The 15,765-nt window shown below is 38.2% G+C and overlaps 1 protein-coding gene across 4 annotated transcripts in view; it reads left to right on the top strand.

Annotated features, from left to right (window-relative positions):
* Positions 1-888: 888 nt before the first annotated feature.
* Positions 889-15,765, top strand: part of LOC309664473 (uncharacterized protein) — a 107,058-nt gene continuing 92,181 nt past the window's right edge. The window contains exons 1-3 of one of the 4 annotated variants that reach the window (XR_014265775.1): positions 918-1,854; positions 2,360-2,444; positions 2,577-3,170. Coding sequence is in view for 1 of the 4 variants with exons in the window: in XM_082469985.1 (XP_082326111.1) it covers positions 1,714-1,854 (141 nt within the window). In the remaining 3 variants the exon portion in view is untranslated. Of the gene's footprint in view, positions 1,855-2,359; positions 2,445-2,576; positions 3,177-15,765 lie in introns of those variants that run through there. The other 3 variants (XR_014265774.1, XM_082469985.1, XR_014265772.1) reach the window with 3 other exon arrangements.

Below are 15,765 nucleotides of genomic sequence, written 5' to 3'. Positions count from 1 at the left end.
GCAGCAGTACAACTCCTACTGATTGTGGGGTGTTGGAAGGAAACAGACGTTTAGAAGGACTGTTCCACGGTGTGAAAAAGACTCCTGTTGGTGCTTAAGAAGTTCCTTGCCCCTTGTCAGGAAAAATTGACTCAAAAGAAGATGAGAAGATAAGGTGAGAATATTTCAAGCAACATCATGGTGAACTTTATATCTAAAGAAACTCCTGTTGGGGACTGAAAAAAATAAACAATTTGGGAATATCGGTCAGTACTGGAGCTTTCATAATGAAGGAAAACTTAAATGATTGTCAACCAATAACTTCACACTAGAGGGATGGTGAGGCAAAATATTGTACCCAGGCACTCGAGAAAGGCAGGCTTCCTTGTTGCTTCCTCCCTTTGTTCAGTCATTCAACCAATTATTTACAAGATTCTCACTCATAATTCTGATACAGTATTTGAAGGACTCTTCTCAAGGCCCCTGATACAAAAATTGCACTGTGCAAAAATTAGCCAGTCCCAATTCTGCGATCACTTTTGTAATACTTCAAAATCCTACACCCGAGAGACAGAGAGAATCAAATTAGCCCAAATGTAATTTGGGAAGAGCAGTCACAGAAGGGAGTATCTAAAAGTCCTTTGGATCATGGTCTCTGACTATTCCTGCACAGAGGCTGGGGGCAGGCATTGACTACTGAGAAAAAACAACTCTGGACATGCATCACAAGCCTCAGAAGACAGTTCATCTTCCACTCAATCACGAAACGTTAAAGAAACGAAGAGATACCATGTTTGTGTCTTGTGGAGTTTTCAAGTCTGTGCACTTGGAGGCGCTTAGTGCTGTTAGACATGAGGGGTCTTCAGAGGCATCCTGTTGAGTGAGAAATGCTCTAATCTTGCAATTGACCAGAAAGAGGATCTGATGATTGAAGTTTCTTTGGGAAGTATTACAAAGTCAGGTCAGTAAGTTGATCCCGCTACTATTTTTGTTGTTGTTGTTGTTTTTAATGCCAACTGACAGTCTGCAAGATATTACAAAAAAGGAGGGAGGGAAAGGAAAATTGTTCCCATACTACCTGCTGTGTTGAAATTGGCCCAGATTTCCCACTCTCTCTCAAAGTTATTTAAAAAAAAAAAAAAAAAAAACCGTACAAAGGAAACACCTGTGAATCAACATTTATTGAAAAACCTCCATGTATTAAATACACTGAGAAAAAATATTCTAGTAGAGTAAATGCGTTTGGAAAAACTCTAGGAACGGAGTCAGGAGACAGTATCTTAAGAGTGTTTCCCAGGTCTGAATTCTTTGCTAGAATTGTTCTTTAACGGAAACTTCAGGCTTGCTAGGAAAAAGGACCTACTGTTTTTTGAAAGGCATAAAGAAGAACCAAGGAACTGCAGTCCAAAGGGCATGAAAGCACTTGCCCCAATTTGAGGCTACTGTGCTTAGAGCGGAGCTCTCCAGAACTCTTTGTAGCTAAGTGCATGGGTTTCACGTGTGCAGTATAAAAATCACGAGTGCACATCTCACAAGAGCTGGTTTTAAGAAGAGACCGTCACGAAGGTTCCCGGCGAGGAGCATCGCCAGAGATGCTCCGTAGCGTGCCCGACCCTGCATTTCTCTCCTCTCCTGCAGAGACCTCCTGGAACAGATCCCCGCGCGCCCCTCGCCTGCACGCCTGCGCACGCCCACTGGGGCGGGGCTCTCGGGCACGCGGACCGCCGTCCTCCAATGGCTCCCGGGGTCGTTGGGGCAGTCGGCTCCGGAAGACAGGAGCGCATGCGCGAGCGCGGAGGGTGGGGCCCAAACGGCCGTCCGGCGGGGGCGGGGCCTGTCATGGCGGCCTCGAGAGTCAATTCCAGGAACCCTGAGGTAAGGGGTACGGGGACTTTTCACCCCTCAGGTGTCACCGCTCTGCGCTGTTGTTCACCCTGTGGGTTATTTGTGCCCTTGTCCATGTAAGGAGACTCCCCACAATGTGGGTTCACGCCCCCATAGAGCTCGATTCCCTTGAGGGGTTTACCCCAGGGTTATTGGCTCCACTGGGGAGCCGGCTGCATGAAGGGTTCAGTGATTGCGGGGCCTACAGTGGGGGGGAAATAGTGTGTGCGAGCTATTAAACAGGTGCCATTCTAGTCTGCGCGTTCTGAAGACTACAAAAGCTAGAGGGAGTTCTTGCGAGTTGAAAACCCTCATCTGGTTCCAAAGGTGTAGCTCAGGTCAATGGAATATGAGTGAAGATCTAGCGAACATCCTCACAGCTTCACTAGTAACTTTTTAACATAAAAATATCAATCAACACTTATGTTCAAACTGTACTCTTTTCTCAATGAGAGGAGTAAGTTTCCTGAATCTAACAATAAGCATTTATTCGTAGTCTGATACTCTCAGATCATGACGGAATTGCAAGCATAGTTTGGCTGGTGATGCAAAAGTTCAGCAAAAATCAACGAAAGGATTAGGTAAGAATCAATTCGGTATATAGAATTTACAGTGAAGAATAGTGTACATTTTAAGTTATTTGTAAATTATGTGCACACATCCATTATATCTTTAAAATTAATTATATGGTATATATCACCACATTTCTTTAGGGAGTGCTGATTCAGGTTATTAAGGCTTTGCTTGATGACACACCACTGCAGGTGCGTATGGGGCTTAAGGTAGTTTATGTTTGTATTCTGGGGTTGTGAAAGTACTGTGTGGGTGTGTTTGTAGTGTGAATTACATATATGTGCGTTTGTGGCTTGTTGGAGTTCAGTGTCTGTATTTAAGGATATTAAGAAGTTACATCCTTGTTTTTGGCAGTTGGGGAGTTGTGGGTGTTTATGTGTATCTGGAAGTGTCATGTTGTATATGCGTATTTGTAGATCTTCCAGGGATTGTAGGACCTCATGGGCAGTGGGTGGTTTTATGTATATCATTATTTGGGAGTCTATTGGGAATGTGTTTCCATGAATTCCTGGCGTGAGGTTTATTTGTGTATTTATGGAGTTGGTGAGAATCTGAGTAGTGTATTTGCATTTGTGGGTTGGTGATGTCTGTGTGGATATTTGGGGTTAAGTGGAAGACATGAGTGTGTTGTTGTGAGAGTGGATGTATTTGAGTTTATGTAGAGGGTTTGAGATGTAATTCAGATGTAGTCAAGTTGTTTGGGTTATGTATTTGTAGTGTAAGACTTTGGGAATGTGCGTTTATTTGTGTGTTTTTTCCCAACATGTTAGAAATGCGTGTCTGATGGTGGGTTTTGAAGGGTTAGCTGCATGTACATAGTGGAAAAGTTGGAAGAAGTACTTGTGTTTATTATTTTTGGTGTAGGGTCATGTGTTTTGCCTATTTTTGAAATGTAAAGGGATCATTTGTATATTTAGGGCATGCTGTATTATGTGCGTTTCTTTTGGTGGTTTTCAGGAATTGTGTGTTTTGGGGTGTGTGAGGGCAGGTGTATGACTATTTTATGGGACTGGTGGTATAATGTATATGTGCATATGAATGTGTTGTGTGGTGTGGGGTTTATATGAATCTGTATTCTGGAAGCAGGTGGTGTTATTTCAGTGTGAGTATTTGGGAGTGTGGGATTATGTATATGCAGATAGTGTGAAGCCTTATGTTTATTTTTGGTTATAGGTTGGTATATTTCCATATGTGTAGTATGCTGAGTAATTGGGGGTATATTTGGGGCTTGTGGTGAGAAACATGTATGTTGAGTTTGTGTGTGTATTCAAGGAGCGTAGCAGATTAGATGAATATTTTCTAGAGTATGTGTTTACATTTTTCATTGGGGGTTATTTGTATCTGGAAGTGAGTATTTTTGTGTTGATATAGTAATGGAGTTATGTGTATACAGGAGAATGGGAGAATTTATTTGTACTGGAAGTATATGATATGGTTCTAAGTAAGTATTTAGGGGTATGGAGGTTTAAGATGTGTAATTTAGGACTTGGAAGGGGTTTTATGTGTATTTATATATGATATGCTGGAGATGTGTCCACGTGTCTTAGGAGTGTGTACTGGTTTGTGTGTATATCCAGCAGGGCATGGGTGAATTCATAGGGTTTGAGATTGTCAGAAATGGTCACAGTGGTTTCCCGGAATGCTGGGATTTTTGTGTTTGGAAATGTTTGGGGATTGTGGTGGTAATGTTGGATTCTGGAAATGTAAGGATGATGTATAGTGTTTGGGGGGATATATATATTTAGAGATTGGGAATATTTGCTGGTGTGTGTGTCCATGAGTGTGTGGGGGTCATGAGTGTATAGTAGCTACAGTTGAGGGATTGTTGGTGTTTTTGTGTCTTGTATGTATCTGAGCATGAGGGGTGTATGTTCATGGTTAGTTTATGAGAGTGTGCATAAGGGCTTTGTGTGTGTATTAAAGTATTCAAGGATCCTCTTTGTGTCACTTCTGGAATGTACTGGTTGAAGAACTTGGTGGAGTTGCTTATATGTGTATTTTCAATGTTCGTGGGATGGTCCTCTATATATTTGGTAAGTTTGGTTGTTTTGTGCCTGTGTGTGTGTCTTTAGGTTCATGGGGCTTACGGGGTGTGTATTCTGAGATATGGGAGAGGTTCAGTGTATGTATTTGGAAACAGAGAGGCTGTATAGGTTGTGTGTTCAGGAATTGTGGAGTATATGTATTTTGGGACTGTGGGATTGTGTGTGGGTATTTTTTTGGTGGTTCATGAAACAACTGTATACTTGGTGTTTTTTGAGAGCCTATGTGTCTACAGGTTATTTGTTGTGAATATACAGGTAGTGTGTTGGTTGCATATGTTGGTATTTGAGCACATTCAAGGTGAGTGGTTTTGTGTAAAAATCAGGTAGTGAGAGGTGTTTTGTATGTACATTCAGGTTTCAGGTAGCAGTTGTATGGGTGTGTTTAGTGTATATGAAAGATTGTATGTTCTGAGATATGTTCTGGAGATATGTAGTGTGGTTTTGTTTGTATATTTGGGGTGAGAGTTCAGGGTGTTACTCAGGGTGCAGTCAGACTGTGTGCACATATTCACATGAAAGGGGATGGGGTGCGCTGGAACTGGCTCGTACTAGCTTGGTATAGTCAATGGTGCGTATCTCTTCCCAGCTCTGTGACGTCAGGTTGAAATTAGTCATGCTGAGAATAGTTACACCAGGTAAGTTGTGAAGCTCCGTAAATCAAAGCTTTCCTACCTGCCCTTGGAAAGCATTTTATTAAGCATTCATCAGCATTTATCACTGGTGTGTGTGTGTGTGTGTGTGTGTGTGTGTGTGTGTGTGTGTGAAGTAAGAATATTCAGGCATCAGTGCATACGTGTATGGGAGACTCTATGAGAATTTTGAGTGGGGCATTCAGAGGCTGTGGGCCTTGGTATTTGTGCCTTGACCCTGGTCGATCAAATTGGTGCATTCTTTTTTTTTTTTCCTTGCCCATGTACGTTTAATGTTACAAGTACATTTTGTTTCAGTTCTGACATATTATTTTATGCTATAATTGATATGTTTTATTTACAATAAATATAACAAAATATCCTTTTATTATTTTATTAGGTTTTTAGATTCTGTTTTGTTCTAAGTACTCTTTATATGTATACCTGTTACAGTGCCCTTAATTTTCCTTTTTCTTAAAAAGCTTTTGCTATCTAGTCTGTCAGTTTTAAATGGTACTCACTGACACTCATATATACAACAGTCAGTTACCTTTTTCAAATTTCACTCTTCTCCCTCTCTTCTCCTCCCATTTTTAATGGAATTCATTCCACGTAGTCGGAACATGTAACAATTAAACACTATTCCCTCACCCATTACCCTACTCTTGTGTTAGTATTTGATTTACAATTAAATATGTTAAATAATCACCAGCAATCATTTACCAAGGTTTCCTCAGTGTGTGCTGTTGACATGAGCTCATCCTATTGTAGATTCCTCATGAATGACTCACCTGCACAATAGTCCCTGGGTTCTTGCACAGTCGAAACTGTTTACTTATAGACTCGATACGTTAAAGGCAGCTTGGCTGAATATAAAAACCTTGGGTAACTTTTGTTCTATGGAATATTTTGAAAATGCTGTTCCACTGTTGCTTTGCATTGTATGCTGCTCTTGAGAGGCTGGTGCTAGACTAATATTCTTCTCATTATAGGTAATTTGATTATTTTGTTTAGAGGACCTGATGATTTTTTTCCTTAGAGTCGTTTTACTAACATGTTTCTCAAAGTGATTTGTTTTTGAATCATTTTCCCGGGTACAAGGTAGGCCCTCTCAACATGTCAATTTAAGTTATCTTTTATTTCCAGGTAGTTTTCTTGCCTTACAGATTTAAATATCAATATTTATTTCTGTTGTGTTTCTTTTTCATTTCTAGTAACTCTAATTATATAAAGATCAGATTTTTTTTTCTTGCCTGCCTGGTATTTCATCCACTTTCTCCTTAAACATTTTTACTCTTTTAAAAAAATCTCAGATGTACTCTCTTGGTTGTCTTCCTGCCTTTCCTCAAAGTCCCTTATTAAAATTTTATTCCAATCTGTACTCTCTTGGGCACCCTCTAATTTGTTCTTCCTTCCCTGGTGGAATTTGTCTTTTTCTTCAATTCGTTTTCTGAACTTGATTGACTTTCATTGAATTTTTTGTGTGTTTTGTCCTTTTTTGTCATTAGTTTTTAAAATTGCTGATTCAATGCATGCATTCAATGTTAAAAAACTTATTGTTTTAAAACTAATTTCTTGTTTATGAATATTTAATTCAATTTAGAAGTTTGTTACAGTATTCTTCTGCTCCCTTACTAATTTTTGGAAAGAATATCTATCACAGGAAATATTTTAATTTGAATATTCTATTTACTTTTTGTAGTACTTTATGTTGAATTGAGTTAATTTTTTTTCAATCCTAGGCCTTTTGTTGATAATTTTCCTGGTGTAAGAGTGCCCTCTTTTACCAGTATTTTAAAATGCATTTAAAATTTTTGATTATGTTGGTAATGGTTGGGATGGTGGCAGAAAGAGAGGAGAGGTGGTGTGACATGTTTGTCTTTGGTTTCTGTAGGATCCTTAACTTTTACTTCTTCCTTTTTCTTCCTTCTTTCTTTTCGCTGCCACCACTTCTCCATTTGGCAGATTCTCCCCCCAGAAGCAATGCTTCCCAAAGGCTAATACCTAGAGTTCTGCTTACTTTCAAGCCCAATTCTTATAGCTGATGCCAGAAATGGACAATTCTTCAACTTGTGTTTAACATTTTGACACTTAGTCTTGTAATTTCACTTTCTGGAAGTGATTTTGTCTATCTTTATCTGCATCTTCTGTTCCACTCTTCTTTTTCACAGAATCTCTTAAGTTTGCCTTCCCTCATTCTTCATGCCTGTAGACTTTTACCAGCCATGATGATACCGACCAGGGTTCTTGGCCTTCCTCAATAAATAGAAATTGACTAGAGGCCAGACAAGAAATTCAGGCAAGGCTTTATTGGGGCCCCTGCTGCAGCAGTGGGGAGCCAGAACAAGTTACCGGTTCCCTTGCTCACTTGCTCCCTTGGTGGGGGGGAAGTGAGCTGGTTCTTTATATGGGGTGAGCGTAGGGGGTGTCCAGGGGTCGGGCCAGAGGGGTGGCTTAAGTGTTTTGTCCACCCCTCTGGTGGTGTTGAGTGCAGGGGGCGTGCTCAGTACCCTGCTTTTGCTCCGGACACCCTGGTTTTTTGCTCCTAGGTCTTCAGAAGTGACAGTAGGGAGGTTTTTTGTTCTTTTTGTATCTTTTGTACATAATTTGTCCCAACTGCACATGCATGCAGTTATTTTTAGTCCCTTATGGTTTCTTTGTATTTTTTTGCTTGAGGAGAGGTTTGTCCAGGTGCAAGCATTGCAGCACTGCAGCAAAAGGTCCCAGGTCCCAGGCCTGTCTCAATGAGAGCCTGTTGAAATTTGTTTTTCATTTCTCTACTTGTAAATAATTAGAAGTTCGTGGTATTCTCTGTACCCTAGTATATCTAAAGCATGGCCAATAGTAATTTTATTAGTGTTCTTTATTTGTGTTGTTTTACTTGTCATTGTTGATCTTCTGGTTTGGAAGGTTGAAGAGATTCAGATTCAGGTGGTCACCATTACAATCTGTAGCTGGACAGTTTCCCAGGCAAGGTTTTAAACAAGAAAATGGCAGTTTTAGAAGCTGAGCAGAGGCACTACTGCAAGATTGAAAGAGTGGAATTGGGGATCACAGTAATTGTTCTGGTTGGTGAAGTGACTCACAATAAGTAAGTGGCAGTGGAATTTAGAAGTGAGGGTGGATTCAAACTGCACTCAAAACGATAAGGACGAATTGTCAGTTTCTTAAATAAATTGTCTTGGGACTTCCCTGGTGGTCCAGTGGTTAAGACTCTACGCTCCCAATGCAGGGGGCCCAGGTTCGATCTCTGGTCAAGGAACTAGATCCCACGTGTGGAAACTAAAAGATTCTCGCATGCCACAACTAAAGATCCCGCATGCCGCAACGAAGATCCTGCACACAGCAACTAAGACCTGACACAGCCAAACAAACAAACAAACAAATAAATAAATATTTAAAAAATAAATTGTCTCTTTTTAAAAAATTGTTATGTATGGACTAAATTTTCTATTCATCGATAGCAAAATAATCAGTTCATGGGTTAAGATAACCTCCTGCCAATGCACAGTAAATATACCCACTGGTCATTCACCTTCAGGAAAATTCCAAAGGAAGCATTGTATTTTTTTTATTGAAGTATAGTTGATTTACAATGTTGTGTTAGTTTCAGGTGTACAGCAAAGTGATTCTTTTCAGATTCTTTTCCCTTACACATTATTACAAAATATTGAGTATAGTTCCCTGTGCTATATGGTAGGTCCTTGTTGATTATCTATTATATATATGGTAGTGTGTATATGTTAATTCTGAACTCCTAATTTATCCCTCCCCTCCTTTCCCTTTTGGTTCCATAAGTTTGTTTTCTATGTCTGTGGATCTATTTCTGTTTCATAAATAAGTTCATTTGTATCTCTTTTTTTTAGATTCCACATATAAGTGATATCAAATGATATTTATCTTTCTCTGTTTGACTTACTTCACTTAGTATGATAATCTCTCAGTCCATCCATGTTGCTGCAAATGGCATTATTTCATTCTCTTTTTATGACTGAGTAATATTCCATTGCATATAAATAGCACATCTTCTTTATCCATTCATCTGTTGATGGACACTTACGTTGTTTCCATGTCTTGGTATTGTTAATAGTGCTACTATGAACATTGGAGTGCATGTATCTTTTCAAATTAGACTTTTCTCTGGATATATGCCCAGGAGTGGGATTGCAAGATCACATGGTAACTCTATTTTTAGAGTTGGTCCATTCTCTAGGGCCAAAGAATCCCCATAAATGTTGATGATTTCTGGCCCCTCTTCGTGCAGATGGGTTCAGGGTGTCTGTACCTAGGCAGGTTCACACTCCTTCAGCATTTGTGTGGTCCTGGCATATGGGTCTTGAGATGAGTGAGCCTGGTGGACAAACGGCCATGTAGAGCAGCAGCAGTGTATTAATCAAGTTTTCATTTTCTGTATTTTGTGATGTTTTGACATCTTTAAAAGCTGTCTGGCCAGGGAGAGACTGCCCCACACTGGGCTAGCAAAGGGCTCTCTGGGAGCTTGTCTTTCATATGCAAATCAACCAACCAGTCTGGGGTCTAGAGCCCCAATTACCCCATTTATCTAACTTACACACTAAGCCAATATTTCCCCTGACCTAAAATGTCCCAGGGTCAGGTACCAGGCAACTAGGGACCACACCTATAGCCTAAAACCCACCAGAATTATTCAAACTAAGCAATCCTAAATTGTTTACTCTGCCCTCCCTTACATTTTCTGTCAAAATTCCAATAAACGCTCTGGCATAGGCTTTCTCCTTGTTCCTGTTTCTGCCTCCTGACCAAACCTGGTACTTACCCACTAGCCCTGTGTGGTGTTGTATGTCCCCTTCTTTCAGGAAATGTAACTAATGAGTTTCAGAGGCATTGGCCTCTCTGTATCATCACTTGGTCACCTCCGTAAATTAAATCCTGGACATAATTTTAGAACAGTTGGCACAGTGAGCAGAATGACTCAAGTGTTCAATGGAGGGGCCACCTCTGGGCTGCTCTTGGCTTTCTAACTGATTTTACCACACAGCAAGTTCTGCCTAAGAAGGCACTGTTAGTTCTTGGTGCATTTGCACTTTGGCTGCTTCCACTTTGTGCTGTGTCTACCATATGCTGTATTCCAACTTAAATTGTTATAGGATCTTGAAGGAGTAGTCCTTAAGGTCCTTCTCAGCTCCTTCTGTAACTTAAAGGTGCTATAGTATAGGTCTGAAAAGGCTATAATTCACTAGTTGGCACCTTAGCCAGGACAGATTCATCTCATCAGTCTCTTTTTGTCTGAGATCAAGATACCTGCTTTTTAGGCTGGTGACCCTAGGAGTGACTAGAATAACTAGTTAACATACAAGGCAGAGGCTTCTCCCAAAAGTGAGTGAGGAGAGGCTTCCTCCAATAGACTGTGTTGGGATGCCAGTCTGATCAACTAAGCGAACAGTGGTGGACTGCAGTTTTGTTTTGTTTTTCATCTTCATTGAGAAATAATTAACATATAACATTGAGTGAGTTTAAGGTATACAATGTGATGATTTGCTACACATACATAATTGCAAAATGATTACCACAGTATGGTTAGTTAACTTTTCCATTCCTTCACACAGTTACCTTTGTGTGTGTGTGGTTAAGCCATTTGAGATCTACTCTCTTAGCAACTTTGAAGTATATGATACAGTATAGTTAACTGTAGTCGCCATGCTGTACGTTAGATGACCAGAACTTATTCATCTTATAACTGGAAGTTCCCACCATTTGATCAACATCTCCCCATTTCCCCCAATTCCTAGACCTTGGCAACTACCATCCTACTCTCTTTCTGTGAGTTTCAGCTTTTTTACATTCCATGTATAAGTGATAGCACACAGTATTTGTCTTTCTGATTTATTTCACTTAGCATAATGCCCTCATGGTCAATCCATGTTGCTCAAAAGGCAAGATTTCATTCTTTTTCTTGGCTAAATAATATTCCATTGTGTGTATATCTATATATATAGATATATTTGTCACATCTTCTTTAACCATTCTTCTGTTGATGGACACTAAGGTTGTTTCCATATCTTGGCTATTGTGAATAATGCTTCAGTGAATATGGGAGTGCAGATATTTCTTTGAGATAGTAATTTTATTCCATTTCCTTTGGCTATATATCCAGAAGTGGGATTGCTGGATCATATGGTAGTTCTCTTTTTAATTTTTTGAGCATACTGTTTTGCATAATGGCTGTACCAATTTACATTCCCACCAACAGTGTACAAGCATTCCTTTTCCTCCACTTTTATCTTTTGTCTTTTTTATGATAGCCATTCTAATAGGTTTGAAGTGGTATCTTATTGTGGTTTTGATTTGTGTTTCATTAATGATTATTGATGTTGAGCATCTTTTCATACACCTGTTGGTCATTTATATGTGTTCTTCGGAAAACTGTCTATTTAGATCTTCTGTCCATTTTTAAATTGAATTGCTTGGTTTTTTGCTGTTGGGTTAAATGAATTTCTTATGTATTTTGGATATTAACCCCTTATTAGTTTGTTTACAAATATTACTCTCATTCCATATGTTGCCTTTTCATTTTGTGAATTGTTTCTTTGCTGTACAGAAGGTTTTTAATTTGATGTAGTCCCATTTTTTAATTTTTATTTTGTTGTTTGTGCTTTTGATGTCATATCACTAAGACAAATGTCAAGGAGCTTCTACCCTATGTTCTCTTCTAGGAGTTTTACAGTTTCAGGTCTTATGTTTATGTCTTTAATCTATTTTGAGGTAATTTTTGTGAGTGGTGTAAGTTAAGAGTCCAGCTTCATCTTCTACATGTGATATCCAGTTTTCTTAACACCATTATTTGAAGAGACTATCCTTTCCCCAGTGAGTATGCTTGGCTCCCTTGTCAAATAATAATTGACTGTATATGAGTGGGTTTATTTCCGGGCTGTCTACTCTGTTCCATTGTTTTATGTGTCTGTTTTTATGCCATACTCTTTTGATTACTATAACTTTGTAATAAGGTTTGAAAACAGGAAGTGTGGTAACTCCAGCTTTGTTTATTCTTTGTCAAGATTGCTTTGGCTTTTCGTGGTCTTTGTGGTTCCATTTGAATTTTAGGATTGTTTTTTCTATTTCTGTGAAAAATGCCCTTGGAATTTTGATAGGAATGATGTTGAATCTGTAGATGGCCTTGGGTAATGTGGATATTTTAACAATGTTAATTCTTCTGATCCATGAACATGGGGTATCTTTCCATTTATTTGTGTCTGTCAAATTCTTTCATCAAAGTCGTATAGTTGCAGTGTACAGATCTTTTGCCTCCTTGGTTAAATTTGTTCCTAAGTATTTAATTATTTTGGATGCTATTATAAATAAGATTGTTTTCTTTATTTCTTTTTCAGATATTTGGTTGCTAGTGTATAGAAATGCAATTGATATCTGGATGTTGATTTTTGTATCCTGGAACTTTACTGAATTTTAAAAATTAGTGCTAACAGTTTTTGATGGAGTCTTCAGGATTTTTTATCTATGAGATCATAAATCTGCAAACAGATTTACTCCTTTCTTTCTGATTTGCATGCCTTTTATTTCTTATTTTTGCCTGACTTCTCTGGTTGGGACTTCTGGTATCATGTTGAATATGTGTGGTGCCACTCTGGGTACCCTTGTCTTGTTTTCTTGTTTCTGATCTTAGAGGAAAAGCTTTCACCCTTCCACTCTTGAGTGTGATTTTAGCTGTAGGATTTTTGAATATGACCCGTATTCTATACTCAATTTGTGAAGAGTTTTTTTTTTTTATCATGAAAGGATATTTTGTTTCATCAAATGTTCTTTCCCCATCTATTGCGATGATTATATTATTTTTATCTTTCATTTTATTAGTGTGGTGTATCACATTTATTGATTTGCATATGTTGAACCATCCTTGCAGCACAGGGATAAATTCCACTTGATCATGGTGTATGATCCTTTTAATGTGCTGTTCAATTTTTTTCTATTGTTTTTCTGGTCTCTATTTCATTTGATTCTGCTCTGATTTTTGTTGTTTCCTTTCCTCTGCTAACTTTTGGTGTAGTTTGTTCTTTTCTTTAAATTTTTTGATGTGTGAAGTTAGGTTGTTTATTTGAGATATTTATTTTTTCTTAACATAGTCATATATTGTTACAAACTTCTGTTAGAACTGCTTTTGCTGCTTCCCATAAGTTTTAGTGTGTTGTGTTTCCATTTTCATTTGTTTTAAGATATTTTATTTCTGTTTCGATTTCTTCTTTGACCCACTGGTTGTTGAAGAGTGTGCTGTTTAATTTCCACATATTTCTGAGTTTTTCAGTTTTTCTACTGTTAATTGATTTCTAGTTTCATACCGTCATGGTTTGAAAAGTTGTTTGGTATCAATTCAGTCTTCTTAAACTTGCTGAAAATTGTTTTGTGAGCTAGCATATGATCTATCCTGGAGAATGTTCCATGTGCACTGGAGAAGATTATATATTCCACTGCTCTTGGATGGAATATTCTGCATATGTCTGTTAGGTCCATTTGGCCTGAGGTATAGTTTGAGTCCAGTGTTTCCTTATTGATTTTCTGTCTATATGGTCTGTTCATTGTTAAAAGTGGGATAGTAAAGTCTTCTACTATTATTGTATTGTTGTCTATTTCTGCCTTCTTCACTGTTAATATATTTGGGTGCTCCAATGTTGGGTGCATATGAATTTACGATTGTTATATTCTCTTGGTGAATCAACCCCTTTATCATTATGTAATGATCTTCTTTGTCTCTTGTTACAGTGTTTGAGTTAAAGTCTCTTTGTCAAAGATGCAGACATAGAGAATGGATTTGAGGACATGGGGAGGGGGAAGGGTAAGCTGGGAAGAAGTGAGAGAGTGGCATGGACATATATACACTACCAAATGTAAAATAGATAGCTAGTGGGAAGAAGGCACATAGCACAGAGAGATTAGCTCGGTGCTTTGTGTCCATCTAGAGGAGTGGGATAGGGAGGGTGGGAGGGAGATGCAAGAGGGTGGAGATATGGGGATGTATGTATATGTATAGCTGATTCACTTTGTTATACAGCAGAAACTACCACATCATTATAAAGCAATTATACTCCAATAAAAATGTTAAAAGAATTAAGTAAAGTCGTTTGTCTGATATAAGTATAGCTATCCATGGTCTCATGTTGTTTGCATTTTCAGGAAATATTTTTTTTTTCCCTTCACTTTCAGTCTGTATGTGTCTTTGAATCTGAAGTGAGTTTTCTGTAGGGAGCATTTAGTTGGATCTTTTTTTTAAAAAAATCCAGCTCCTCTGTCTTTTGACTGGAGAATTTAATCCATTTATATTTAAAATAACTGTTGATGGGTAAGGACTTACTAATGACATCTTATTAATATTTTTCTGACTCTTTTGTAGTTCCATTGTTCTTTCTTCCTCTCTTGCTTTCTTTGTGAATTGATGATTTCCTGTAATGTAAGCTTTGATTCTTCTCTCTTTAACTGTTATGTATCTATTGTAGGTTTTTGCTATGTGGTTACCATGAACCTTACATAAAACATAGATGTAACAGTTTATTTTAAGTTGATGACAACTTAACTTCAATTGCATACCAAAATGCTACCCTTTTACTCCCCGACCCCACATTTTATGTTTTTCATGTCAAAATTTACCTCTTTGTATATTGTATATTTTTACAAATTATTATTATTGTCATTTTTAATAATTTTGTCCTTTAACCTTTATACTAAAGTGATTAACACAACACTGTATTACAATATTACAGTATTCTGAATTTGTCTATATACATACCTTTACCAGAATGTTTTATATTTTCATATGTTCTCATGTTAGTAATTACCGTCATTTCCTTTCAGCTTGAAGAAATCCTATCAGCATTTTTTGTGAGGCAGGTCTAGTGTAGAATAGCTCCCTCAGCTTTTGTTTGAGAACAAACATCTCTTCTTTGTTTCTGAAAGATAGCTTTGCTGGATAAACTTCTTTGGCAGTGTTTCTCTTTCTGCGCTTTGAATTTTTCATCCCACTCTCTCCTCGCTTGCAAGGTTTCCACTGAGTAAGTATCCACTGATAGCCTTATTGGGGGTTCCTTTATTATGTGAGGGTTTGTTTTTCTCTTGACAGTTTAAAAAATTCTCTCTTTGTCTTTGATTTTACACAGTTTTTTAATAGTGTGTCTTAGAGAAGATCATTTTGGGTTGATATTTGGTGTTGACCTATTAGCTTCATGAACTTGTATGTCCAAATCTTCTCTCCCCAGATTGGGAAGGTATCAGCCATTCTTTCCTTCTTTTTTGGCTTAAAAGAGCAGAAATTTATTTTCTCACAGTTTTGGAGGCCAGAAGTCCAAAATCAAGGTGTTTGCAGGGCCACGATCTCTCTGGAGACTCTAGAAAAGATTCCTTTCCTTGCAATTTCCAACTTCAGCGAATGGCTGTGGGCATTCCTTGGCTTGTGGCTGCACACTCCACTCTCTGCCTCCATTTTCACATGGTCTTTCTCCTCCTTTCTGTCTGTGTCTTCTCCTCTTATTATAAGGACACTTGTCATTAGATTTAGGGCCCACCTGGATAATCTAGAATGATTGCAAATTAGTTTTTGATATAATTACATATGCGAAGACCCTTTTCCAAAATAAGGTCACACTAACAGGTTCCAGGGATTAGAACATGGACATATT

The sequence above is a fragment of the Balaenoptera physalus genome (assembly GCF_965194825.1).
Source record: "Balaenoptera physalus genome assembly, chromosome: 7".
Lineage (NCBI taxonomy): Eukaryota > Metazoa > Chordata > Mammalia > Artiodactyla > Balaenopteridae > Balaenoptera > Balaenoptera physalus.
This window is presented reverse-complemented; position numbering and strand designations above follow the sequence as displayed.